This window comes from Gorilla gorilla, chromosome 5 (assembly GCF_029281585.2).
Source record: "Gorilla gorilla gorilla isolate KB3781 chromosome 5, NHGRI_mGorGor1-v2.1_pri, whole genome shotgun sequence".
Taxonomy (NCBI): Eukaryota; Metazoa; Chordata; class Mammalia; order Primates; family Hominidae; genus Gorilla; species Gorilla gorilla.
This window is the reverse complement of record NC_073229.2, coordinates 18,223,247-18,250,540: the sequence shown is the minus strand read 5'-3', so window position 1 is coordinate 18,250,540 and position 27,294 is coordinate 18,223,247. Positions and strand designations below refer to the sequence as shown.

General features: G+C 40.2%; 1 protein-coding gene across 6 annotated transcripts in view; it reads left to right on the top strand.

Moving 5' to 3' along the window:
• EXOC2 (exocyst complex component 2) overlaps nt 1-27,294 on the top strand; it is a 205,147-nt gene that overhangs the window by 62,102 nt on the left and 115,751 nt on the right. For 5 of the 6 annotated variants that reach the window (XM_031012319.3, XM_055391044.2, XM_055391043.2 and 2 more), the window contains 4 exons: nt 1,382-1,508; nt 11,783-11,896; nt 13,483-13,607; nt 20,744-20,824. In XM_031012319.3, coding sequence (XP_030868179.1) covers nt 1,382-1,508; nt 11,783-11,896; nt 13,483-13,607; nt 20,744-20,824 — 447 coding nt within the window. The remainder of the gene's footprint in view (nt 1-1,381; nt 1,509-11,782; nt 11,897-13,482; nt 13,608-20,743; nt 20,825-27,294) is intronic. The other variant, XM_055391047.2, reaches the window with a different exon arrangement.

Genomic DNA, 27,294 nt, shown 5'->3' with positions numbered 1-27,294 from the left:
TGGTCTCGAACTCTGGACCTTGTGATTCGCCCACCTCGGCCTCCCAAAGTGCTGGGATTACAGGTGTGAGCCACCGCACCCGGCCAGTAAAGCTTTCTTGAACTGAACTCAAGAGTGCCTGGACTTGAGCAGAAGCCCCTGTTGCATGCTGGCAGAACCACGAGTGCTGAGAGAATGAGCGGGTTCATAGAGGGCCTTGCAGCTGCAGGTTGCCTGGTATTCAGACAGCCTTCTCCCATGAAGCCTTCTGATCCTGGCCTGGGGAGGCAGGCACGCTTTGTCTGTGCTCCCTGGCACTTGGCTCTTTTTCTGTTGCAGCCCAGGGCCTTGGAGGCCTAGCTGGTAAGCCCTGTGCTAGGTTGAATGATACGGAGTTCAGTCCCATAAAGGAAGATGCTGTTTTTAGAGCTTATGTTGTCTTGTTCACAGGGTCCACACCCAGTCAGTTTTCCCTGAATAACCTGGTTATTTCCATTGTACAAGCCATGCATTCCTTGAAAGGTGTTTGATTTAATCGTTAGATATTTTATTGAATTTACCAAATTGATTTCAGCCTAATACGGGGAAAAAATCCCTGCTGTTTCTACCATCTAGGACATTTCCAGCACTGATAACAGCAAAAAGAATGAGAAATAGCAAGTAGCATATTATTTTTGCATAACTATTCATGAAAACATGCCAGTGTTTGTAGAGGAAAATAAAATAAAAGATATTTCTTGAGAGCTTTCAAGAACCATTTAAAAAACATTTGGTTTTCATTTGTAGTGAAATGTCCTTAGGTAGCTTATGGAACCCAGAAGCAGAAACTCGCAGTATTAAATATAAAATCATATATGCATAATGGTTTTTCGGCATTTATCATAAACCAGAAGCTTTCCACTGAGCTAACATTTAACTCAAATGTTTTGTGCTTGGATATTTCCCAGACATTTTCCAAGAGTTTACATGATTTCAGAATATTCTCTTGAATAAACAGATATTATAGGTCATATTATTTCATCTTACCGACTTTTTGAATTTTTTGTGCAGATTTAATCAGCTACATTTAACAATGTTTAATTGTAGTGTTTATTATTTGTAAAATACGTTTGTTATTGCAAAACTTTGTCTAAGCAGCTTAATTTGTCTTCTCTGTTGAGTAACGTACAATGAAACCATAAGCCAAGAGGTGTTATTTTTGCCTTTTTAGAAATTTTTTTAGTGCTTATAATTAAACTACTAGTCATTTTTTAAAAATTTAGCTGTTATGTCCTCAAATCTCTTAAAGATTATCCAACAGGCATTTTGCATTAGGTCTTTAAGAAGTCAGGCAATAGGCCAGACGTAGAAGGTGGCTGGAGTAGGCTTCATCTTATTAAGCATATGCTCCTCATTTCTGTAGGCATTTTGGATCAGTCTGCTGTGTGGGTTGATGAAATGAATTATTATGATATGCGTACTGACAGGAACAAAGGAATTCCACCCTTGTCCTTACGTCCTGCTAACCCGCTTGGCATTGAGATTGAAAAGTGAGTACCATCTTGCTTTCAGTCTTCTTTATTTTTCAGTTCCTGAAAAGTTTTATATACTTACAGGAAAGGGACTCAAACTCCAGAAACATCCCAGGAAGCACAGTTGAAGACACCTCAGTTGTTTGGAGATGGGTGTTATTTATGAAGCCTTGTTAGCTACGCTGCAAGTAAACTATGCAGTTAGTTAAAACTTGTGGCTAAAACTACTTTTACCTCTTTAGTTTTTTGATTTTGCATTTTGTGAAAAAGAAAAGTCTTTAGTATGTTATCTAGAGATGGTTAAGTTTAAATAGGTAGATGGCACCTGAAGTCAAAATAGAATACATAATCTATCTGTTTTTTTTGACTTTTCTAGAAGTATTTTAGAATAGCCAGGTCTAATCTGGTCTTTAATTTTGTCTATAATGTCTACTCATGCTTGCTTAATCCAGACTTATTTAACTTTAATCATCAGAATTCTGCCAGGTAAATGATATCTTTCAAGATGCCTTATAACTGAATCTAGAGTTTTTTTCTGAATTCCTAGTACAGTGTTTTAGTAACTTTTATAATTAGTGCCTTTCTACTTAAACAATTCACCTAATGTGTTAATCGCAGCTAATTTATCTTCTGGCCTTAGTGATTCTGCTTATGGAATTGTATGCTGAGTATTGCTCTGTAAACTCTTACCAAAAGTGACAAATTAGCACTGTTAATACTTTAACCATGGTTTTAGTTTAGGGTTTTCTAGGAATGGGGAAAATTCTCCAATAATCTCTATATAATCTTCAAGCCTACTCTTGAAGATCGTTAGTTTCATTTTCACCTGCTGGGGTTTGCCCCTGGCTGAGGGGAAGTAGCATGTTTGTCTTGGGAAAGTAGCACGTGTTGAAAAAGTCTGGGGCTTAGCAGCTTCAGGTGAGCTTTGACTGTTCTAGGTAACATCTTTGAAACATTTTTGCAGTATGGGTCATTCTAGAGCCGTTTAAGGATTCCAGTGCCTCCAAAATTAAGAGTTCAAAGATTGAGAAGGTTTAGAAAATAATGGTAACAGTTGGGTATTTATTTGAGCACAGTTTTAAGCATGAATAGACTTGCAGTTGATAGTAAGCCCCTTATGGGTGCTTCAAGGCTCTGGAAAGCCAGTCTCTTTCCAACCTGCCTCAGAAGTGTGGAGCAGGAGGCCCTCTGAGCTGCTCTTGATAACCAAGAGCCAGTTTTATACATGGGCAAAAGGAATATGGAGATATACAAAATATATTTAGTATGAGACTTGGACAAAATTATCAGTTAGGGTTCATTCAGACGTTTACTATCATAAACGTGATTTCTTCAACTTCTGTTTTGGTGTATACCCCCATCCCTGTTCTCTCTACCTCCCCACACCTTCTCAGCCTTTGACTCTTTATTCCTGTTGCTGCTGCCCACAGTGTGGTTTGGCCTGAGCTGCCTCTAACAGCAGTGTTCCTAATAAGTTTCAGGTTAATTATTTGATAACATTGGTAATGGCAGTGAAGAATAATGGCACTGAAAGTACTTAGCTTTCTTAAAATGTTCTTTTCTTCTCTGAGAGGTAGTTTGATTTTGTGTGGGGCAAAACTCTCTCAATTTGAACTTGGGCTCTGCCACTTACTAGCAATATGACATTGAGTAAGTTACTTAGATTCCTTTTGCCTCAGTTTCCTCAGGTGTACAATGCAGTACCTGTTCCTTAGGGTCGACGCGAGGAATCAGGGAATGAGGAGGTAAACAACTTGGAGCATAGCAAGTGCCTCACAAGTGTTCATCCTTTGCTCTTCTTGGATATATGCTATTAATTGTTCTGCCACATAGGAAAAGTTTTTTTTTAATGACTTAAGATTCCAGGGTACTAAAGTGTTTTAAAATTTTAAAATAACATTATGTACATTTATCCAATAAGTACTTCAGTGGGAATAAAATTAACAGATTTTGATGTTACTGTACAGATTGTTACTTAAGTTTCAGAAATATTTGCTCAGCCATGGGATAAAGTAAAATATTAAAGGATAATTTTTGAAAAAGGGAAAATCATGATTCTTATACAAATATAAAATAAATAGATGTCAGAGCTTTTATTTAACTCATGATTAAGGAAAGAACCAATAAGATGTTAAATCCAGCCCAAAGGAAAGTCCAGAGGGGAGACATACGCAATGAGAAATGCCGAAAGATGCAAGACCATCACTCCGTCTCGGAGGAGCCAGTGGTATCCTCACCTGATGTGCATTTCTGTGGACAGGAATCCCTGGCATCGCCATTAACCCTCCACAAGCCAGCTCTGTCTTTCTAATAGAGACTCAGAATAGCCAATGATCAGAGAAAGGCACGGATCCTGTAGCATCAGGGAACACGGGGAGGGCCCTTTAGGCCGTGAACAGACATCCAGTCATCCTTCTGTCCATCTGAAAGTGTTTGGCAAAAGACTTTCAAAAGAAAGAGAGGCTAGATGTAGAGATTCCAGGAAGCAAGAAAATGAAAGATGAAAGTAAGAATAGGTGTAGAAACCAAGAGAAGAAAATGCTTTTGGCCAGAAAAATGCTTCTCCAGGCTTCTTTTCTTTTTTTGGATACTGTCAAGAAAGCTGTGTTTATCTTACTGAATTCTTTGACCTCTGTTAGATAAATCTGGTTTTAGAGAAAGATAAAAGGAAGGAAAGGCAGACTGTAAAATGTTGATGTGGGTTTTATTTTGCTGATTTACTTACTATTTTTCAGATGAAGGCTTTGGTCTTTGTAGAGGATGGTATTGTACTCAGGTCAGGATCCATACTGTCTTTTAGTTCTGTTTATTAATGTCATTTGGGGTTTTTAAAAAAAATAATTAAAAACCTAGAGAGCACCTACTTTTTGAAAATGTCAGTATTGAAGGAATAATAGGGTTTTAGTATTATTTGTTTGCGGAAACATATTTAAAAAGGTTTGAGGCTGGGCGTGGTGGCTCACGCCTGTAATCCCAGCCCTTTGAGAGGCCGAGGCGGGCGGATCACTTGAGGTCAGGAGTTCGAGACCAGCTTGGCCAACGTGGTGAAACCCTGTCTCTGCTAAAAATACAAAAAATTAGCTGGGCGTGGTGGCAGGCACATGTAATCTCAGCTACTTGGGAGGCTGAGGCAGGAGAATCGCTTGAACTCAGGAGGTGGAAGTTGCAGTGAGCAGAGGTCGGGTCACTGCACTTCAACCTGGGTGACAGAGTGAGAGTCTGTCTCAAAAAAAAAAAGGTTTGAAGAATTTGTGAGTGCTGGTCATCCAGTGCTCCCCTGTGGTTCTAGTGAGTTATCAGATTGCAGCGGGGAGGCAGCCTTCAGGAGAGAAGTCAGTTTGTGGTGATAAATTCTCAACAGCTGATGGTCTAGCGTGCAGACTGGGAACCTGAGGGGCCCTGCGTATGGTGTCCGGTTCAGCTGAAGATGGCAAAGCCAGTGAGAGTAACACAGTACGGTTGCCTTGTGGCTCTTTGGGGTGAGTCAGAGTTTAATAAATATTTTACCGGTGGACCCAGCCTGCATACTTTTTTCTTTCAGCCTACAAGTTTAACAACTTGGCATTTATTGGCTGTCTTTGACTGTTAAGACCCTTCATATTCCTAAATTTTTAACTGATGTTTTTGCACACAGGGTGTCATGATACTTATAAAAATATTACTAATTGCTCAGAAAAAATAACTTCACTTTGAATTGAGACTAGGATTTGCTTGTAAAAAGTCTATATTTCTGATTTACAATGGCAGTTGTCACAAATATATGTGGTCTTTGCATGGCTTCAGTTGTAATGCTGACAAACTATTTAAACCAAAAAGGAAGGTAAAAATAGGTTCATGTTAAGTAAGAACCTTTGCTAGGCTTTGTTTCTTGAAATCAATACTCAATTGCCTAACAAGAGGGTATTTATGGGTAATGTGTAGGAGACAGTCTGTATATGGGCGCGGGGGCAGAAATCAGGAGCTTTGTACTGTTTTTATATGATCTCAACTGTTTTTGTGAATTATTACCTGGGAATGGCTGTCTAGAAGAGTCAGTTGTTGCACCACTAGTGTCTGTTTTATTTCTACGTGGGTGTTATGGGCGATGCAAACCTGATTTTCTTCGAATCGGCCTGGCTTTCAAACAGAAAGAAAAGACCAATTTCAATTTTCCCACCACATTTAGAAGACTGTATTTTAAACAGGAAAACTGACGGCAAATTAATTCTTAATATGAGTGCAGAAGAAAAGAGCCTTAGGTGACTTTACCTTTAGAACTTGTGTAAAAATAGATGGGCAATGAGAGTGCCTTCAAGTCCAGAAACTGGGTCAGACAAAAAAAAAAAAAAAGAACGGAAACAAACTTATAATACGTAATACAACAGAGTGTAAACAATGTTGGTAAAAATGTAAAGCTACAAGAGATATGTGTAGCATGCACACAAAGAACTAGCAATGCCCACTTTCACTGTTGGCCTCCCCGCTCTGTCTTCCATCCGCCAAATCAAGAAAGTGTGTTCTCTTTGACGCAAGCGCAGAATAACACAGCTGCAGCCAGGCCTCACTGTGTGTGGGGTGGCTGGGGCGGCCTCAGAAGGAGTCCCATTGATTTGCATGCTGCATGGGTCATTGCTGCAGAGAGTCCTCATACTGGAAAGCAAGTGCTGAGGTGTGAAGAACGTGCCTGTTTGTGTCTCTTCGCTCAGTCCACAGGCCTGTGTCTTCTCCTGGCTTGGGGCTAGCTGTTTTTTAGAAGGTTTAAATCTGACCTTACACTGCCATCTAATGGAAAACATATCTGTTCAGGGTGGCAGGAATTGTCCGTGACTGAAACTGTGTGTTTCGATTCCTCGATGAAAACATTTCGTGAGTTTACACAGTAGGGTCTCTGTCACTTTCAGTCCTAACTCTGTGCTAGTGGATTTAAAATGCAGGCTTGGTTTGAATTACTCAGAGTGTATGTTGCTTTTTCTGATGTGTCTGAGCCGGGACTTCACTTGGAAATGTAGAGTCCGAAATCCAGTTATTCTGAACAAACATTAGAGTTTTTACTCCGTGCTTCATTAGCTGTGTTGATATACTACCTCTTCCTTTCCTATTACTGTTATTAAGGGCATTAGCAATTCTCTTCATTTGAAAGCAGCTCCCCTTTCGCACTCTCCTGCATTGTCATCTTTACGGATTTGTAGTTGTGATCGTATTTCCCATCTAAGACCCTCTGGTTCTCTCTTTGACAATAGAAGTACCAGGTTCAAATCTCGACTGTTTACATGTAACCTCTCAGAGGCCATTTCCTCATCTGGAATATGGAAATATTTAACTCAGTTATTGTCATGAGAATCAAATAATACTTAGGAAATTAGTCTGTAAGATATAAATAAGTATAAATAATAAAAATAATAGCAAATAACATTTTTGAGCATTTATCATGTGTCAGAAACTGCTAGGCTTCCACAAGCATTATCTACTCTGATCTTCAAAACATTCCTAAGAGGAAGGTATCGTGATCCATTCATAATGGAATAACTTCTCGAGATTATACAGGTGGATTGAGCAAACATCGAGATTGAACCCAGAGCCTGTGCTCTTAGCCACTGCTTATTACTGCTGCCTCCCGTTGGGAATACTGAGATGAGCCACCTGTACTTTTGCAGCTGTGTTACCCGTGGAGCTTCGTGGACTCTGGCATTGGTATTCATTTTTTGTTTTTTCCAAGTCATCTATTTCACATTTTTGAGGTGTTTGCATAAAAGATCAGTATATTTAGGCATATATTTTGCAATAGAATATGGAATCAGGATGCCTTCACCTGCAATTAAGATTGATTTAAACAAAAATAAAATCTACTTTTTCATAATATACAATATTCATTGATGGCAGACTCCAAAGATTGGTTGAGTCAGTCATGTCACCAGGATGTGAGGAGCCTGAGTTTGCTGGCTGTTCTGTTGCCCTTAGCATAAAACACATTTCCTTAGCAATTGTGGTTGAAACTGGACATAATGATGTTCTCAGGCAGAAAGATGGTGTCTCTTCTTGGTTTCCCTTCTTGAAAGTATGCAGACCTTTCCCAGATGTGCTCCAACAGACCTTCCTCCGACATCACTGTTCAAAAACAAGTTTATCCAATCAAGAGCAGGGGGACTATGACAAGCGCGGTTGGCTTATGGTGGTTGATCTCTCCCCAGTTAAGGGGCAAGTGGGGGGCTGTGTTCCAGCAGAGAGGGTCCAGGGTGATTGGTGGGTCACAGCCAACAGTGTCCACTAGAAACAGGCTCTGTGTGTCCGGGCAAGGTTAGTCCTGGCCTTAATTGTGTGATTTGGGCAAGATTATTTGACATCTGTGTTAGAATTTCACCATCTTGAAAATAATGTCTGTCTTGTTATTGTAAGGCTGATTTCTGCTATAAGTCTCAATACATGTCTTCCAATTAAGATCAGCGAAAGAGTTTTAATGTCTTCAGTAAGAACTCTCAGAATAATCATCTCCGTCTTAGGGGAGGTGGTATTTTGACCAAGAGATGTAGTGCTTTTCAAATTGTACCTGGCCCACTTTAGGGGCCTGAAGGAATGATGCATCCGGGGAGGGGTGCTGGTGGGTGGGTGGGGCTCGAATCTCAGCATCCAGCTCCAGGGGCTTGGGCCTCCCTGCTCACTCCAATGCAGAAGCCAAGTCTCAGGCTCTGCCACCCGTGTCCTCCCAGCGGCCTGTGGTGCACGGGATGTTCATGGCTGAAGAGCTGGGCGTGCAGGGCCAATGGGGACCTCACCAGACCCACTGCTTTCTGGCCAGGGGCCCCACTGCTAGGGACTGGCTAGACCCATCCCTGCTCCTTCTGAGGATGAGGGAGGGAGGGACTCCTGGGGGTAGGAGAGTTTCTTAAAATCTTAACAGTCTCTCTCCTGGAGCCCTCCACTAGACATCAGGCCTTTATATTATGATATAACTGAGAGCAGTTTAGATTTGTAAAAATAACAATTTAGTAATGCGTTGTAAGTGAGATGTTACCAGAGTTTAAGTATCAGGGGAGTTTTAAAAATGGAGTACAGAATGGAAAGCTCTGAGCTGCTGGTTTACATTGTTCAGTACCATCAGTACCACCAATTTAAGCATTGTAACTGTTTAGGACAGAGCCCTTTTCTATATGTGCTGTGTACATTCTGTTTTTTAAAACATTTTTTATTTTGGCTAAACACGTGGAGTATGATGTAGCTGCCAGACCCATGGGGACTGTGTGTTCTTAACCGTTTGTCCAGGGCATGCAGCTGCTGTATTTTTGAGTTTTGTGTCTGCATTTTATACTTTCTTGCGTTACTTGCTACCATTGTGTCACAGATCCTTTCTTCACATCATCAGCTCTTAACACTAGCAACCTCCGTTCGTTCCCTGTTTGATTATGGGCAGAGAAACACCGAGGCACAGTGCAGCACCACGGGCGTGGGGGAGGGGCATAGAAGCTGTTTGACTTCTCAGCCTTCTTTTGTTTCTTTTTTCTCAGCTGTGTCCTTATGTTACTTGGACTTGATCCCTGCTCGATGAGGATGTCTTGTACTTAAATAAGGTGTGAAGACTGTTGTTAGGAGGAACTTAGTTGATACCAGTAGTGCATTTTGATTCTGTTCAGACCATTTAAGTCTCTGACCAAGTGAAGTGTGAGACACCACATTGAATGGCCGTGTCTAGAAGGAAGGTCTGCAGCCACCGTGACTTCTGCCCGCGATGACACGCCTTACTAATTGGTCATGTCATTCTTTCTAGCCGAGTTGAGACAAAGCCCGTGATCCCTCACACAGTACTCCAGGCAGATGCTGCCTGCCGGTTAGAGCAGGACTGCAGAAGGAGGCACTTCTGGGTCACTTAGCCGGGGTTCAGCATGTCACAGCTTAGCCTAAGCCTCCACTCAGTCTCTATATTCCCCCAAAGCTCTAACTTGGAGGCATGGGGTGCAAATAAATAAAGTGAGAAAAACTTCCAAAGGTGAAAGGATTTTCTTACTAAGTAAAGTATGAGAACCAGCATGAAGAATCCAAACCAAAATAAACTTCTAAAAACTCAAAGTTCTCCACCTCCCTCCCAGAGACTGCTGACCGGTGAAAACGACCAGCAAGTAATGAATGCCACACGCATGTATCGGGAGGATTCAGACTATAAATCTTTTAACTTGTGAAGCTAGTGAGAAAAGATGCACGATCGACTCAGTCTCAGTGGAAGTGGTGCCACCTCCCAAAATCTCTTCTGTCTTCTTTTCTGTTATCATAATTCTAAGCAAGGCATCCCCCACCCAGTCAAAAAAGGAACATTGTGAAGAAGGGCAGCGTTACCGAATGTGAATGGGACGCCCTGTCCTGGCTGAGATGCTCATGCAGTAGGCATTAGACTTTGGAGTGAGTGGCGTCTCGCTGTGCAGGGTTGATAGAGGAGCCCCTCGAGATCTGGTTTTGCAGCTCACATTCCCTGTTCTTCTAGGGACCACAGAGGGAGAGGATGTGTAGAGAGGCAAGGAGGGTTTGTGCAGAGATATCTGTGGGGAGAGCTGGGGTAGGCCATGAAGTGGGAGGATGCAGAGCATGTGACCGTCTTCACTGAGGCCTGGTGGGTGGGACCTCCAGGTGACAGTGCTCCCTGCAGCTGTGAGACACAGAGCCTGCATGGACAGTAGAGGTGGCTGCATATTAGGGGTGTTCTCCATGTCCAGGTGTGCAAGCAACTTGCTAGAAAGAGTGGGCTCCAGGCCATTGGAAGTTGTGCCTACGGGCACTGGTCACCTGAGTATGGAGGGGCTCCAGCAGGGAGTGTCTGCGGTAAGACTGAGAGACCACTGGAGGCTGAGGAGTGGCAATAGGAAGCAGATGCATCCATGAGTCATGGCTGGAGGAGTCCTCCAGAGCCCTTTAGGAACCCGTGAAAATGCCCACAAGACTCAAGTAGGTTCGAATACCTGGCAGGCAGAGAGCACAGGCCACCTATGGCAGTACCAGGCACAGGCCCCAAAGGACATTCCATTCTTGTCTCTCTGTCCATCCCACCCTTAACCTCTACGAGAGAGCTGCCATTTTTCCCCCGAATGAGTAAGCAGCCTATTAACTATTGACCTTGGCTGGGAAGAGGGAAGAAAAAAATGTTACCTTTGGGTGAAGTTGGAGTGTGGATCACGAACTAAGCTGCCTAATTTCTGAATTGAGGCTGTGTTTGTAATGAGGAGACAGCAAGACTCTCCCAGAGAGTACCAAAGTCATCGGACCTACCCACATTAAAATTCTTTTGGGGTAGGAGTGTTTTCCCCACTGCGTAACTGTTAAAGAGATACTGCCCTATCAAATGATCTGTGTCTGGTTTATACCTTATGAGTTGGGCTTGTCCAGTGTTTTGGGGTAGGGGACACATCTTAGAGGGGGCGGCAAATCAGACGAACGAAGTAAACCCCAAGATGGTGGAGACCAACATGCGAGACAGTATAGTCCCTTTGAGGCTGCCGAAGTGTCAGGTTTCATGCCTAGAGTGGCAGAAATGAGCCCTGAGGGACAAGCAGATTCAGTTCATAGACATGCTTGGATTTCATCCCGCAAATGGGGCAGGCGGGGCCAGCAAAGGCTGCCAGGTTGTGAGCCTCGGTGGGTACATCTGGCATCCCAGCATGGAACCTGATCTATTGTCGATACTTGATTAATAGTCGAACGAATATATAAATGAATTGATCCAGAAGTCAGTCTTAAACATGTAGGCAAGATAAGGGAGCAGCAGATTATGTATATACCCTGTTGTTATCACAAGCTTTTCTTAAAGTCATTCTAGACATGGACGCAAATGTGAGTGCTTTGTGATTAGATGTGGTTTTTATTAGTACTTTGATGATTTCTTAGTATGTCTTAAAACAACTTTCATATAGGTTTTAACAAAAATCATTTTAACAAAGTGATTTAATATTTTAGAATTTCACTGTATTCAAATTTTGATTTTTATACATTGAATGGGGATTGATGTCATATTTTGATAGGTCTAATAAAACTGTCAACTCAGCCGGATGTCTTAATCCTCTTTAAACCTTGTATTCTTTTATTGATGTAATTTCTGTATTTCAGCTAGTTTCCTATCTTTTCTATATAAAATCAAAGTTTACGTGATAGAAAAATCAGCCATGATGTGGGAAATATATTTTGTACATATATACAAACATGTTCTGGGTAATGTATGATTAATATGTATTATTGTAACGGTTAGTATTCATATGTGTTATACTGGGTACTTAGTGATACCTGTTCCATTTTTGTCATAATAACCATTGAAATATATTTTAAACATTTTTTCCCCTCAGAAGTAAATTTTCGCAGAAGGACTTAGAAATGCTATTCCATGGAATGAGTGCTGATTTTACAAGTGAGAATTTCTCAGCTGCCTGGTATCTTATAGAGAATCACTCAAACACCAGGTTAGTGGATATGGGACTGTCAACTGTGAAGGGTTTCACTCAGATGCTAAAGATGGAATTACACGGTAACTCGAGTTTTAGGTCTGGCTCTGCATACAGTTACGTCGTTTTAGGTCTGCGAGCTCTTTGACTTTGCGTTTGAACATCTCAGGGTGTCTGTTTCCCTGTTTGTGCAATGGGATGATTCTTTAGAGGTCTCTCACTTCCTACTGTCATTTTATGTTCAATATATTTCATTATTGGTGCAGGTTATTAAAAATTTATGGAGCCTTAGCTGGGGACGTAAACTGACATGTATGAATGTGATCTCTCCCTACTCAAATAACACAAAAATTTTAAGTTCTGGGGTAAAACATGGAACACACTGCCTTCTCTGACCATCGGGCGAAGGAAGATGAGTTGGTTTATCATCATGTAAGGACCTGGCTTAAAATTAGCAAAAAAGTAGACAAGGTCATATATCCAATTTGAAGGTTCCCTTCTGTCTTCTAATTACATTTTACTCTGTACAAGAGCAGGTTTGTAGCTTATTTGCAAGATTGATTTAAAATAATTATATTCAGCAAAAAATGTTTGGATAAATCAATGGTTTATTGCTTAAAACTTAAATTATTGATAAATTAGTGTGTTAAAATATACCTTAATATAAATGTTTCATTCATTTATTAGGGTGAAAAGCATTACTAGAAAACATCAGGAAAAGTTGGCATTTTAATACACAGGGTAAATTTAACCTGATGGCTTTTTAAAGCAAATGTCCAAGATGAGGAAAGGTTGGCATTTTAATACATAGGGTAAATTTAAGCTGATTGCTTTTTAAAGCAAATGTCCAAGATGAATTTTTTCATTGTAGAAGATGATTCTGATTTTACATTACAGATGTAGAATTTCTATTATTATAAGTCAGAATTGAGCTCTGTTTCTTGTGTAGGTCTATCAAGAATACGTTTAAAGTTTTATAGCCGGATTTTCTTAGCTCAAATGGACATAAAACTTCTGAAATACAGAGGCCTGTCTAGTTTTCTGTGCTTTAGATACTGAGATGAGATATTGTGGTCTTCCTAGTTATTTAAGTTGTGAATCGACCCACAGGATTCATGTAATTTTATGACTAAGGACAGAGGACTGGATACTGATAAGTAAAACGTTATGCTTAGTGTTCCACAATGCTTCAGTGAATGTACAAAGCAGTTCCATCTTTGAAATGTTGTCTATCACTGGATGATCTGTGTCTTCTTACCTAGTACAGGATGTTCAAAACTCTTTATCTGGTAAATTGTATATATTATAAATAGGTTATAAAAACATCTACACATTTACCTCTTAGGGGTCTAATGTATTTGGAATTGCCATCGAGGGCTCCGAAAGTCTTGTAGCTGTTGTAATTTAGGCATTCATAATAAATAAAAGGTTTAGATCTACGCAACAATTTGAAAGCTTTTTGATTTCATCTGGCTTCATATGATATTAATCTGTGTGCTACTTAGCATCGGTTTTAGCATATTAAGTGTTTTCCACTGAAGGAATTCTTTTTTCTTTCTTGCATGTTAGAAGTGTCAAATTTTGGTTTCTTTATTTCATTTCAGTTTTGAGCAGCTCAAAATGGCAGTCACCAACCTAAAGAGACAGGCTAACAAGAAGAGTGAGGGCAGCCTGGCCTATGTGAAAGGCGGTCTCAGTACATTCTTCGAAGCACAGGATGCCCTCTCAGGTAAGGCGATCCTCAGAGCCATCTGCTGGCAGCTTCCGCCATGGAAACCCAGCACTGCCTGCGGGGCGTTTACAGGGTGTGACATTCGGTCTGTTTTTATCAAAGTAGAGATCTCAAATGTGCTATAAATATTTGTTGCAGAGTAGGCTGGCATCTCTTTGAAGACTTGGTACTTTAAAAATTTCTCTCTGAGGCTTTTGTTAACCCATCTTGCATGTGTGAAATGGGAGACTACTTTAACTCTCTGTGACGTCCACACTCCAGGGCTGATACGAAATTAAATCCCAATGCGCAACCACCAATACCTTACATATGTGACTCATTCTATGAATGCAACCCATTGTATGTTCACTTCGGAAAGGCTGATGACAGGATACCAGTCTCTTCAGCCCTTATCGCACAGGCCCCCACGTATGCACGCAGGTAGCTGTCACTGTGCCATCTGTGTCTGGGAGGGACGTTGTATGGAGTACAGATGTCATAGCTTTAGACATTTTAATGCAAGATGTTGGTAGAGTTTTTTTTTTTATAAAACTGCTTTTAATTAATGAAAGTTTAATTATTGCTATTTAGTAAAAAGTAATCTATATTAATAAAAGTTAACTCAATTCTTTGTAATAGCTAAGATACTTAAAACTAAATACCCATATAGCTTAAGTATCCATAACTCTAGCCGTGCATTGAGGCCACATCTTCTTCAATTCAGGAAGGTAAATTTTAAAAATTATTTTTATTCCTAAAGTATAGACATTCTTTTATTGTTTTAAAAGTCCCCCTCCTCCCTCTCTACTAAAAATACAAAAAATTAGCCAGGCGTAGTGGGTACCTGTAGTCCTAGCTCCTTGGGAGGCTGAGGCTGGAGAATTGCTTGAGCGTGGGAGGCAGAGGTTGCAGTGAGCCGAGATGGCGCCACTGCACTCCAGCCTGGGTGACAGAGCGAGACCCCGTCTCTAAATAAATAAATAAATAAGCCCCCCTCTTCCTGTGCCATATGTACTTAATTGACCTCCAACACATTAAATGTGTATGTGATGCAGCTTCTTCCTTGCAGGTAGAAGTTAGGTTTTTGAAGGGGTAAAATGTGAATGTCTAAGAGGGAACAGAGAAGGTAGGTGCTCTTCCTGATAAATATGTGTGCCTTATGTTTCTTGATGGTGTGCCATTCTTTATTTGTGCTTATTGCTCTTCTCTCTAAATTACCACTGACAGCACATAGAGCAACACAGAGAGATCCAGTGTTGTCAGTGGACTATGTAGACTAGGAATTACATGGTTCAAATTTGACAGAGCTGATATGTAAAGTTGCTCGGGTAAGTTGTTTTTACTTTTCTATTATGAAAATTTTCAAATGTGAAAAGTGGAGATGGAAGTATAATCTCCCAAGTAAGGGTAAGGACATTTATGTGCATAATCACAATTATATTCTCATAGTTAACCAAATTAGCAATAATTGTTTAATATCATCTCATTCCCAGTTCAGATTTCTCAAATTATCCCCAAACTGTTTTTTTATAGGTGATATGTCCAAATCAAGATTCAAATAAAATTCAGGCATTTCACTTAATTTTTAAATCTCTTGAGCCTCTTTTAAACTAAAACCATCCCCTCACCTTTCTTACCCTGTTTCTGGTTTTTCTTTTTTTTTTTTTTTTTTCTTTTGAGATGGAGTCTCACTCTGTTGCCCAGGCTGGAGTGTGGTGGTGCGATTTCAGCTTACTGCAACCTCTGCCTCCTGGGTTCACGTGATTCTCCTGCCTCAGCCTCCCAAGTATCTGGGATTACAGGTGCCCACCACCATGCCCGGCTAATTTCCACGCCCAGCCTGTTTCTGGTTTTTCATGCTATTGATTTGTTGAAGAAACAAGGTCATTTGTCCTGGAAGATATCCCCCACTCTGAATTTGACTGATGACTTCCTCATGGTGTCATTTAACTTATTTTTCTTGCCATTAAATTGCTTGGACTCATCTAATTGGATATTAGATAAGATTCACTTTCAGCACTTTTAGGCATGGGTAGTGCTGTGCTTCCTGTTTCATCACACCAGGCAGGAGTGCATTCGTGTCTGGGGTCTCCTGAAGAGACACTGCAGTGGATCAGTAGCTTCAAGGGGGGATTGGGAACGAACAGGTGAGACAGATAGATAAATATGTATGTATACACATACACACACACACACACACACACACTTCAAACCTCTACTGTCTCTGCTTTATTTTGGTTTGTTTTCCCTGAAATTCTCTATTAAGATTTTCATGTTTTATTAGCATTGCATTCTAATTTTTAAATCATTTAAAATTCATGTTATAGGCCCTTTCATTATCTGTTTAGTATTTGTATGTTCTGTGTGATTTTTTTAACATTGATTCTTCAGAGATATCTTTTTTGTGTTTTTAAAATGTGTAATTTTAATTTTCCTCCTTAGTAGTTTTTAGTAAATTTTTGTTTTCATAGTCTCTGTTCTTATAGTATTATGAACAGAGAATATGTTTCTTAATATATATTTAAGTTTTTGTAAGTATGCCAAAAATTAAAAAGGACGGACGGATGTGTTTTCTTCAGGGTCCACTATTTGATATAGTATCAATGCCTGATTGATTATATTATTTAAATATAGCTTATTTATATTAAACATGACAGACAAATCTCTTTCTTTAATTTGGATTCTGTCAGCTTTTCTTCATATGTAAAGCATGTATTTACTTTGTCACTTTTGATGGTTTAGATTCTCTTGATGATAATATATTTATAAGTAGTCCCCAAGATTACCCTCTGTTTGGTGTTTTGCTAGAAGGACTCACAGAACTCAGTGAAAGCTGTTGTACTCAGAGTTATGGTTCATTACAGGGAAATTACAGGTTATAGTCAGCCAGGGATAGAGATTCATGGAGCAGGTCTAGGAAATTTTCATCCATGGAGCTTCCAGTAGTCTCCCAGTGGAATTGCAGGCAGCACTGACCTTCCTGGTAACAGTGCGTGACACACACATGGAGTACTTCCATCCAAGGAAGCTCCACAAACCTTGTTGTCCAGATCCAGACAGAGTCTGTAGTACAGCCCCGTCAGATGGACATGGTCAAGGCCGACTTCAATCTTCATTCCCTCAGATCAGGCTGATATTGAGTGACCCTAAGTCCTCACCGTAAATTCCATTGTTAGATTATCTAGTGTGGCCCGTGGTCTACAGGCAAACAAAGACACTCTTATCAGGCAGAACATTTCAAGAGTTTAGAGATTACCTCCCAGGACCTAAGGGCAAAGGCCAGACCTTTTGGGGGGCAAGATTAAATTCTTTGGTGCATAATAACATGATATTAATATTTTATACCCTTCCTTTTGTATGCATTGGCTTGATATATTATTTGTAATATTCTTTGTAACCTTTTAGAAATTTTTCTTTTGGCATGTGTCTTGTGTTGCTACATGTGGCAGGATTTTTATTTTTTATTATTTTATTTTATTTATTTATTTTTTTAAATTATACTTTAAGTTTTAGGGTACATGTGCACAACGTGCAGGTTTGTTACATATGTATACATGTGCCATGTTGGTGTGCTGCACCCATTAACTCATCATTTAACATTAGGTATATCTCCTGATGCTATCCAAATACTATTCTGAGAGCCTTTGCTCTGAGTTGACCAGCAGTGGATGCCTCCTCCCGGTTTCCTTCTGTTTTCCTGCCATTCTGGGATGTGGGGAAATTGTTCTCTAAATGGTTATCAAAGGAAACGAGCTGTGTGGTTAAGAAAAATGGGGGAACAGAACTGTAGTCCTGAAGATGGTTACGGAAACATTGGAAAATGTTTCTGGTCTGTGCCATCCTTGTGTTCCAGAGTTGGGCACAGGGGACAGGTACAAATCAGAGCCTTTCTCTGCTCTTTTTTTGTTGTTTTTTTCTTTCTTTCTTTCTTTCTTTACATCATCTGCATTCTTCAGTTCCATCCAGTGGACTATTTCATACCCAGTCCAAGTCTGTTTTTTTTCAGTCCATCCCAACCCGGTATTCCATTAGTAGCTTTTGTTCATCCTTAAGTTTTTATGCCATTGTCGGTTTTGTTTCTTCCTGTGTGTCCCCACAGGTATTTTAATTAGAACTTGACAAGAAGTGTGTCTGGCATAACACCTGCCAATAGCAACCTTGGTATGTTTAGTACAGTTTTTTTTCTTTATTCTGCAAAAATGTTTCTAGCACCAGACTTCATTTTGCCATGGCCTTCCCTCTGTCATATCCTTCTATTCCCTTGAAGTGGGAGTGACCTGTGGGTTGTTAGCAGATACTGCTCACGCTGGTCCTCCTTGGTGGTGGTGAGGTTCGTGGAGCTGTTTGTAGTGTGAAAGGCCTTCCTGAGCTCCTTGGTGCCTCTGAGCACCTCCTTTGTTTTGGTAGCGATTTCCCTGAATGCCCCGTGAGCTTGTGCGTTTAGTGACCTGTATAATCTCTTGTTTTTAGCAGCAAGTCCAGCATTATCACTTGCTCCTTTCAAGAACAGCTGTGGGTCAAAACAGTGTGAATGAATATTTGTTATGGTACACTAGAGTAAAAAGCCGAAACAGACTAAATTACACGTGTTCCTCCCTGCACTCTGTCTTACTTGTCTTCCTTCCCCTGCTCCTTTTATTGCTGCTGCTTAACTCTGTGTGGCTTGAGCCGTAATTGATTTTTTGACACATTCTTTTGTTAGTGTCTATTGATGTATGAAGATAATTCAGGTAGGTATCATTTTCTAGGACTCAGTTATCTAAGTGAGAATCATTCCTGTTAGTCTTCTGTGTAATAGTTGCAATTATTTTATTGTTTGTTGATTTTCTTTAGTATAATTTGGGAAGAAAAGGAACCACAGATTACTTAACCAGTTTAAATACAATTTATATATGATTTGTCTACTCTGATGAAAGTTTGGTAAAATAAGAAATAGAAACTAAATGTTTGAAGGGCTCTTTATCAATTTAAAATATTAATGCATCTTACACTAACCCTTCCTCTTCTCCTACTTTAGTAAATATAATCCTACTCAGAGGTCAGCATGTGAGCCAAATTAGGCCACAGCCTTTGTACAGGCCGGGAGCTAAGCATGGCTGTGTTTTCCCATGCTAAAAACAAAAAAAGAAGAATATGTGATAGAGGCCGTATGTGGCCCACAAAGCCTAAAGTGTTGACTGTTTGGTTCTTCATAGCAATAGTTTGCTCATCTGTGATCTGGCTTGAATATTCCTGTCTCACACAGGCTAGCATTAACATAGATTGGTTAGAGCATATACATGCTTCTGTGCCCAACACCGGATCCTTTAGATACTACCCTACACAGACATTATTCCTTGGTGCCTCGTTTAACAATGGTATTTACATAAATGCATGGATGGATATTATGAATTTCTTATTGTAATTGCAAATTTGATATCTACATTTTATTTGAGTGTTAAAGTGATCAAATAATTGTAGTGAACTAATAGGCAGTCTTTCTATAACCTTGATTTTTCTTTGAGAAGTACTGTTGTACATACTTTTTTTTGTTTCTCAAATACAAACTTATAATGTTCAACTGCTTCACATATTTAAGTTTTAATAGATTAGAAACAATAACAAACCTATGATCATGTACCAAGTTGCTTATTGAGTTATTCTACTTAAAGATGTTTTCAGAGAAAATAAAAGGTCAAGTGAACCAGACATTGGGTTATTTGGTTTAATTTTCTGGAAAATAGGATTGCCTTTATCAGATCCCAGTGTCTCTCAGTCCTCATGCTTGGCTGACAGCTTGACAGTGGCTCTGCTGTGGTGGAGATGGGTGGAGGAAGTTAGTCTGTCAGCAAAAAGGGCTGTAAACTGAGCCGGGGGACCAGGGTCACCTCATCTTGACCTGCTCATCAGTGATGGGTTTTGTCAGCATCAGAAAATGTGGCTACATGATTTCCTTTAATGCTAATCTTGACTTAGAAAGCAACCTGTGGAGCAGGGCTACTGTGGGGTGTGACATCTCAGCGCAGTGTCTGTTCAGTGCAGCTGTAGTGGGTGCCCGCTCGGTGCAGCTGCAGTGGGTGCCCGCTCGGTGCAGCTGCAGTGGGTGCCAGGTGTCCTTCTCAGCCAGGACTGTCAGAACATCACAGCAGCATTTAAACCAAGAGGGAGAGCAGATCTGCACACATAGAGCATGGAAGTCTTTCCAGTTTAGCTTTCTAATGCTTAGGCATAGTCCGTCTCCTTTCCTTACAGAGAGGGAAGGAAGTTCCTTTCCGTTTCAGTTAGTAAATTGAACCCCAGTTTCAGCTTTGGTATGTAGAAACATTTTATGTCACTGTTACCACACCATTCAAATTTTGAAACATTACAGAAATTACTTTCTCCTCACTCCAAGTCAACCAAGACAATTCAACTGCAGTAGCTGGGTTCTTCCCCAAATATACTCCTTCTTTCTCTGAATGTGTTTCTTTGATAGAGGAGCAGTCTGTTTATTTTAGAATTTCAAAGAAAATTTGAGGTGGCTTACAGAAAGAAAAAAAAGATGAAAAATAACAAGATCATAATTAGAAACTAAAAGGAGCAGAGAGATAGATATTAGCAGGCATTGAGTGTGTATTCATAGTGCATTTGAGTACCGAATTTACTCAGAATTTTCTGACCAATTATCTGAAATGCTTGGGACCCAGCAATGTTTCAGATTTCAGATTTTTTCAGATTTTTAAATATTTGCATTACCTAGTTACTGGTTGAACATCCCAAATCTGAGCATCTGAAATGTGAAGTGCTCCAATGAACATTTCCTTTGAATATCATGTGAGTGCTTCAAGTTTCAGATTTTGGAGCATTTTGGATTTTCGGATTGGAGATACTCAACCTGTGTAATGAGACCCAGGATGCCTCAAGTCTCCCTTTTCTTTTTCAGTTCAACTGTTTTTACCACTTGTTCTTGAAGACAGATGATTATGTGTGTTAGGTACTATTTTAATAGTGTTAAACTGTGAATAACTTAGACTGGTGTCTGCTGGGTACCTTGTACAGGGTAGCATGTTTTTGCTCCTTTTCAGCAGTGAAAATAATATGACCATTTTAAAAAGCTGTTTAAAAATATCATTTTGATTCAATGTATCTCCACCCATTAAAATGGCCTACATTTTAACTAGATTTTTTTTTTCTAGCCATCCATCAAAAACTAGAAGCAGATGGAACGGAAAAAGTAGAAGGATCCATGACGCAGAAACTGGAGAATGTTCTGAACAGTAAGTTTTGTCCTACTACCCAGAACTATTTATGGATTTTACAACATGCTTTAAAATTAGTTCTTGGACCTGATATCGCGGGACAAGGCAGTAAGCTGCGTTTTAGAATTTATTTCTAAATAGTAGTGATTTAATGAACACAAAGGAGAATAGAAACATTGAAAATGAATGTTCTGTTTCTGCTTGCATTTTATTTATGAGAAATCGTAATTTGAAAACAATCCAATATACTTCTTAAGAAATAAAGTTTCCTACCCTAAAACCAACCAGCATATAAACAGCATCTTCAAAGCGAGGAAAGCACTGAAGCAGTAGTCAGGATTGTCACTGACCAGCAACTTGGAGGAGCCGTCACCAGGCGTCTCCCAGCGTTAATGCAAATAACCTCAGCCACAAGAGTAACAGATTCTTAGGGGTTATTTATTTGTGTATAACTTGCCTTTTTCCAAAAAAGAATTTAAGGCAGCTGGCTATTTAAGAAGGTGTCTACATCTGAGATATTTTGTAAAAATTATAGGACCAGGGAAAATGGCTATGTGCAAAGTTTTGAGTTCTGTCCACCTCCCTTGTCTATCCTTTTTCTGACGTCCTAGGTCCCAGCTACTTATCCTGTTGATTTAGAAGAAAGTGATCAGATGAATTAATCCTTACTATGATATTAGTGGCTTAAAAATAAATCATTTAAAATAAATCTTTTCACAACTATAGTTTACATTTGGTAGGAATGCCCATGGGAATCTCCTTAGTTTTAAATATAATGTACAATCTCATCATGAAGTAGAGTTAAGAATCATTGGAAGAATGAAAAAACCTCACACCAGATCTTTAAAGATTCTGTGAATGTAAGGCTGTGATGTGAAGCTAGTTTTGCCCTTCCAGCTTAAGTGAGTCCCGTGGGTGGAACGTTCTGAGCCTGTATGTGAATATCTTTTCACAAACCTGAGTGATCCCTAAAAGAAAGCATTTTCTAGCAAGAAGTGTTCTCTTGGTAGTAGCATTTGAGTACTTGGATTTCATTCTAAATTTAGGAATTTAACAGCACTTAATTTTTTTCCTCTGATTATTATTACTTAATTGCCCTGAGATTTTCCCTTGTTTTTATCTTTGAGAACCAAGTCACCAATGTTGTTAAAATGAAGATATTCTGAATTCAACTCAAACACTTATTGAAGCTGTTTCTATATTAGCATAGTCAGACATTTTAAGATCTTGGAAGGATATTTTCTACTCAAGGATGTTATTTGCCCTGGAGAAGTTATCAAACTATGATATCTGGATAAAAAACACGTTTACTTCAGTAATTTTAAAAAGGTGGCTTATAGGAACAGTTGACATAGTAAGTATATGATGGTATCAGAGAAGGAGATCCTTGTTCCGGTTTGGGAAATTCTAGGGTCTGTTTCACGTGTTAGGCTTACCATAGTGTGGTAATGTGATTTTCTTTTTTTTCTTTAAAGCAGTAGTTTGAGAAATCGTCCCTTGGGACTTAGGGTATTAAAAATGGCCTTTTTCCATATATTCCTTTATAACCATGAATTTTTTTTTCCAGAAAAGTGTCGTATTAACTTTCTATTGAAGTTTGCTCTTTTTGGATAAAGTTCAGCTTAATATAAATGGTCACTTCTTTATGAGACCATTCGTCAGGACTTTTTGCTGTTAAAATTTCCCTAAAATATATTTCTTTATAACAATTCCCCCTTTTCCAGAAACATTTTTTAACAACATGATGTTGATTGCTGTCTTAGGATATGTTTTTCCTAATTCAGGTCAACTTGACAGACGTTTATTTAACTCTGGTTGTGTCAAGCCCCGTGCTAAGCCAGCCTGGGAGCAAAGCCGGAGGGGATGCAGCACTGGCCCCGAGAGAGTCCCGCCCAGGCGGGTTCGTAGTTATCGGGCTTCAGTACTGCAGAACTGGTGAAAACACAGAACTAAAGTCACAAAGATTCAGTCAGTTCTGTTGAAAATTGAATTTATTTTATTGTAGAAAGGAAGGAAAGCATAAATGAGTATGAGCGTAATTTACTTCACTTAGATGATTACTAATGCTTTTTACCTTATGTATAATTATATACTAATGTATATGGATATTTCTTTAGTTTTTTTAAAAGATTTTTTTTTAAATTGGGCAATCTTTCTGACTTTTAAGCTAAGTTTCTAAAGGATGCTGTTGGCTGCAGGAAACTTAGGTCATTTATTCAGAGTTTATCAGTTTTGACACTTTCTTCTGAAATGGTTAAAAAAAAATTGTTTTTTGTTTTCATGATATGTGTTTCTCATGTCTGTGTTTGAACTTAATAACTTATTCTTAATTTCAAGCCAATGATGACTGTTAGTTTATTTACATCAAATTTGCATATTCAACTCTGTGTTCTTACCTGTTTCAAATATATAGAACAGCATTGTTCAGTAGAATTTCTGCAGTGATGAAAATGTAGCTACTGAACACTTCCAATGTGACTAGTACAACTGAGGAATTGAGTTTTAAATTTTTATTTAATTTTAATTAATTCTGCTTTAAATTGAAATAGTCCCGTGTGGCTGGTAGTTACTGTGTTAGACAGTGCAGGTGTAGACATGCTGTGTAAGTATTTGTAGCAGTAGCTGTAGCAGTCGTAGCTCACGCTTGTGGAGGGCCTACTGCAGGGCAGGTGTTGCTGGAAACTATCTAGGTATATTTAGTCCTCACAACAACACTTTGAGGTTTGTGCTGTTATCTTCACTTTATTGATGAAAAAAACTAAAGCCCAGAAGATTAATTGAGCCGTGTAAGGTTATATAAATAGTAAGCAGCAGAGCTGCAATTTATATCCAGAAATATGGCTCCAGACTTGTGCTTTGAACTGCAGGCAGGCCGTGCTGTGTGTGTGGTTTTGATAGGCGCAGGTTTCAGTCATCACGGTTCAGTTCGTAACAGCCGTCCCCCAGCAACACCGTGGAGAACTGCGGTTCCCACAGGGCAGTCACCATAGCTGCATAAAGTACAGTTCCCCTCCAGCTCTTTAATTCACACATCGCTGTGTAAATGAGAGGTGCTCTGGATGATCAGCCACACTGCCTCCTTCAAGGCCACCAGTGATAGTCACTGTACGTCTGTTACCAGTTCTCAGCAGACAGCAAAGTGTGCAGTTGTGCTACCTCCTTATCTCCCAGTGACAAACCCTCCTGACATTTTACAAAAATGGATGATCGGGAAGGGACTGGTCGATAAAGATGAAAGTGCTTCAAAAACCAGGAAGCTCTAACACTGGAAGTGAAACGCAAATCCACCAAATGGAGAGTGACGGAAGGAATAGCTGGCTGTGGGGATGTAGGTCCTCCTGTCTTTGAGACTCAAGAGTAACTCAGTGGAGGGGAACTTCCCAACAAAGGTGAACAAATGTGAAGAAAAGCATGAGATGTCCCAAAGGAAGCAATGCTCGGAGAACCTCAGAGATGTTTCATGATGTGGACGGTGCAAAGGAAAAAATATCAGAAGTTGATTCACGCTTAGAAAGGAGCAGGATAATCTGTCAGAGCACAGAAAAGAGGCTTGATTCATATTGTAAATATTACAACAAAAAACAAGGCAAACACTCTTGATAAGTTTTTCTACAAAGAAATATAACGCTTTAATTTTAAATGTTTCTGATGTTTTATTTTTTTTTTTCTTGTGATGTGGAGATTCTTTTTTTTATTATTATACTTTAAGTTCTAGGGTACATGTGCACAACGTGCAGGTTTGTTACATATGTATACATGTGCCATGTTGGTGTGCTGCACCCATTAACTCGTCATTTACATTAGGTATATCTCCTAATGCTATCCCTTCCCCCTCCCCCAACCCCACGACGGGCCCCAGTGTGTGATGGTCCCCTTCCTGTGTCCAGGTGTTCTCATTGTTCAATTCCCACCTATGAGCGAGAATATATGGTGTTTGGTTTTTTGTCCTCGTGATAGTTTGCTGAGAATGATGGTTTCCAGCTTCATCCATGTCCTATGAAGGACATGAACTCTTCCTTTTTTATGGCTGCATAGTATTCCCTGGTGTATATGTGCCACATTTTCTTAATCCAGTCTGTCATTGATGGAAACTCACTCAAAACCGCTCAACTACATGGAAACGGAACAACCTGCTCCTGAATGACTACTGGGTACATAACAAAATGAAGGCAGAAATAAAGATGTTCTTTGAAACCAACAAGAACAAAGACACAACATACCAGAATCTCTGGGACACATTTAAAGCAGTGTGTAGAGGGAAATTTATAGCACTAAATGCCCACAAGAGAAGGCAGGAAAGATCTAAAATTGACACCCTAACATCACAATTAAAAGAACTAGAGAAGCAAGAGCAAACGCATTCAAAAGCGAGCAGAAGGTAAGAAATAACTAAGAGCAGAACTGAAGGAGATAGAGACACAAAAAACCCTTCAAAAAATCAGTGAATCCAGGAGCTGGCTTTTGAAAAGATCAGCAAACTTGATAGACCACTAGCAAGACTAATAAAGAAGAAAAGAGAGAAGAATCAAATAGATGCAATAAAAAATGATAAAGGGGATATCACCACCGATCCCACAGAAATACTAACTACCGTCAGAGAATACTATAAACACCTCTATGCAAATGAACTAGAAAATCTAGAAGAAATGGATAAATTCCTGGACACATACACCCTCGCAAGACTAAACCAGGAAGAAGTTGAATCTCTGATGTTTTAAATTGTATATTAAAGATTAGTTGTACTTTAAAAAATTGTTATTCATTCGTAACCAACAATAAGTGAGTTTTTAATGTTTCAACAAACGTTTTTGGATATCACAGAACAAATGTAATTTTCCCATTGATTATTAGATGGTCTTGCTGGATTTTAGCTTGCACAGCCCCTGTCACAGCCCTGCACGCTGTGCAAAGCCAGGCCTGCCCATGGGGTGTTGTACCACCTCTCTGAGTAGTAAGAATACTGGTCATTGATTCAGACAGCAATTTTTAGTCCTTCCTCTGTAAGCATTTATTGAGCACATGTTTGTTTTATCCTAGGGATATAAAAATAAAACTTGTACTTTACTTCTAGAGATTATAACTGAATGGAAAATACACATATTCAGGTGATCAAATGATGGTTTGATAATACTGCTCTGGTGGGAGTCTTCAGGTGTGGCTAGAGCCCACAAAAGGGGAAGCAAGCCAAAAAGTTGAGTCCAGAGAATACCAGGGGAGGTCACAGGAGCCTTAACAGAGGAGCAGGAAGTACCCCGACAAGCAGAGGCCGGCGGTGGGCGGCTGAGTGGAGGGAGGCAGGTGTGTCCCCGCGGGGCCAGCGCGTGAGTTCAGAGACAAGCAGAGGCCGGCGGTGGGCGGCTGAGTGGAGGGAGGCAGGTGGGTCCCCGCGGGGCCAGCGCGTGAGTTCAGAGACAAGCAGAGGCCGGCGGTGGGCGGCTGAGTGGAGGGAGGCAGGTGTGTCCCCGCGGGGCCAGCGCGTGAGTTCAGAGACAAGCAGAGGCCGGCGGTGGGCGGCTGAGTGGAGGGAGGCAGGTGTGTCCCCGCGGGGCTAGCGCGTGAGTTCAGAGAGGAGATAGGCCGCAGCCCAGGAAGCAGGGTCCAGTGTGGCTGTGTGCAGATAGGAGAGGTGTGGCCGCAGGGTAGACGAGGTCTGCCCCTGACGAACTGGCTGTGCAGTAGTGTGGAATCTGTCTTTATTCTGAAGACAAATAGTGAGCCATCGCAGGAGTTTAACGGAACGATAGGAGATTTTTAAAGAGCAATCTGCCATCCGTATAGAGAATGGACGAGAAGGGAGGTACGCCAGAGGCAAGAGGAGAGCAGCCAGAAGTGGACCGCAGGCATGTTAAGCCAGGTCAGCAGTAATGTGTGTAGTAATGGAATAAAGTAACGTAAGGGTGACGTGGCTGCTAGTGAAGGTAGAGCGAGTGGCAGGTGAGAAAGGTGAAGGGACAGGGAAGGTTTGACATGTTACATAGGGAAAAGGAAGTAGTCATTGGTGATTTACAGATGTCTGGCCTCGGATGAAGGAGCATGTTTGGCGCATAAGGAGAGGCATAGAGATGAGAACATTCAGTTCAACATGTTGAATTTTGAGATTCCTGAGGGTCGTGCTGATGGGTTTTGCTAGCTCTCACTATGTCCCCACGATGTCACACTGGGCAAGTTGAATAACCTCTGTGTCTCAGTTGCCTCCAACATAAAACGGGGGTAAAAACAGTGCCTGTCTTAGAGCGACATAACCATGTGCAGGTGAACTAATAGGGTTTTCGAATCACACCTGGCATAGCATCAGTGCTTCCTGTCGTTATTAGCTGTCATTATTGTATGTCCAGTGAAAATATTCCTGTTGTTATTAGCTATCATTATTGCATGTCTAGTGAAAATATTTTTAAGGATTGGTCTTACGCTCGCAAACACATCTTGAAACACAGATTTGGGAGTCACCAGCATAAAGATGGTAGTTGGACAAACAGGATTGAATGATT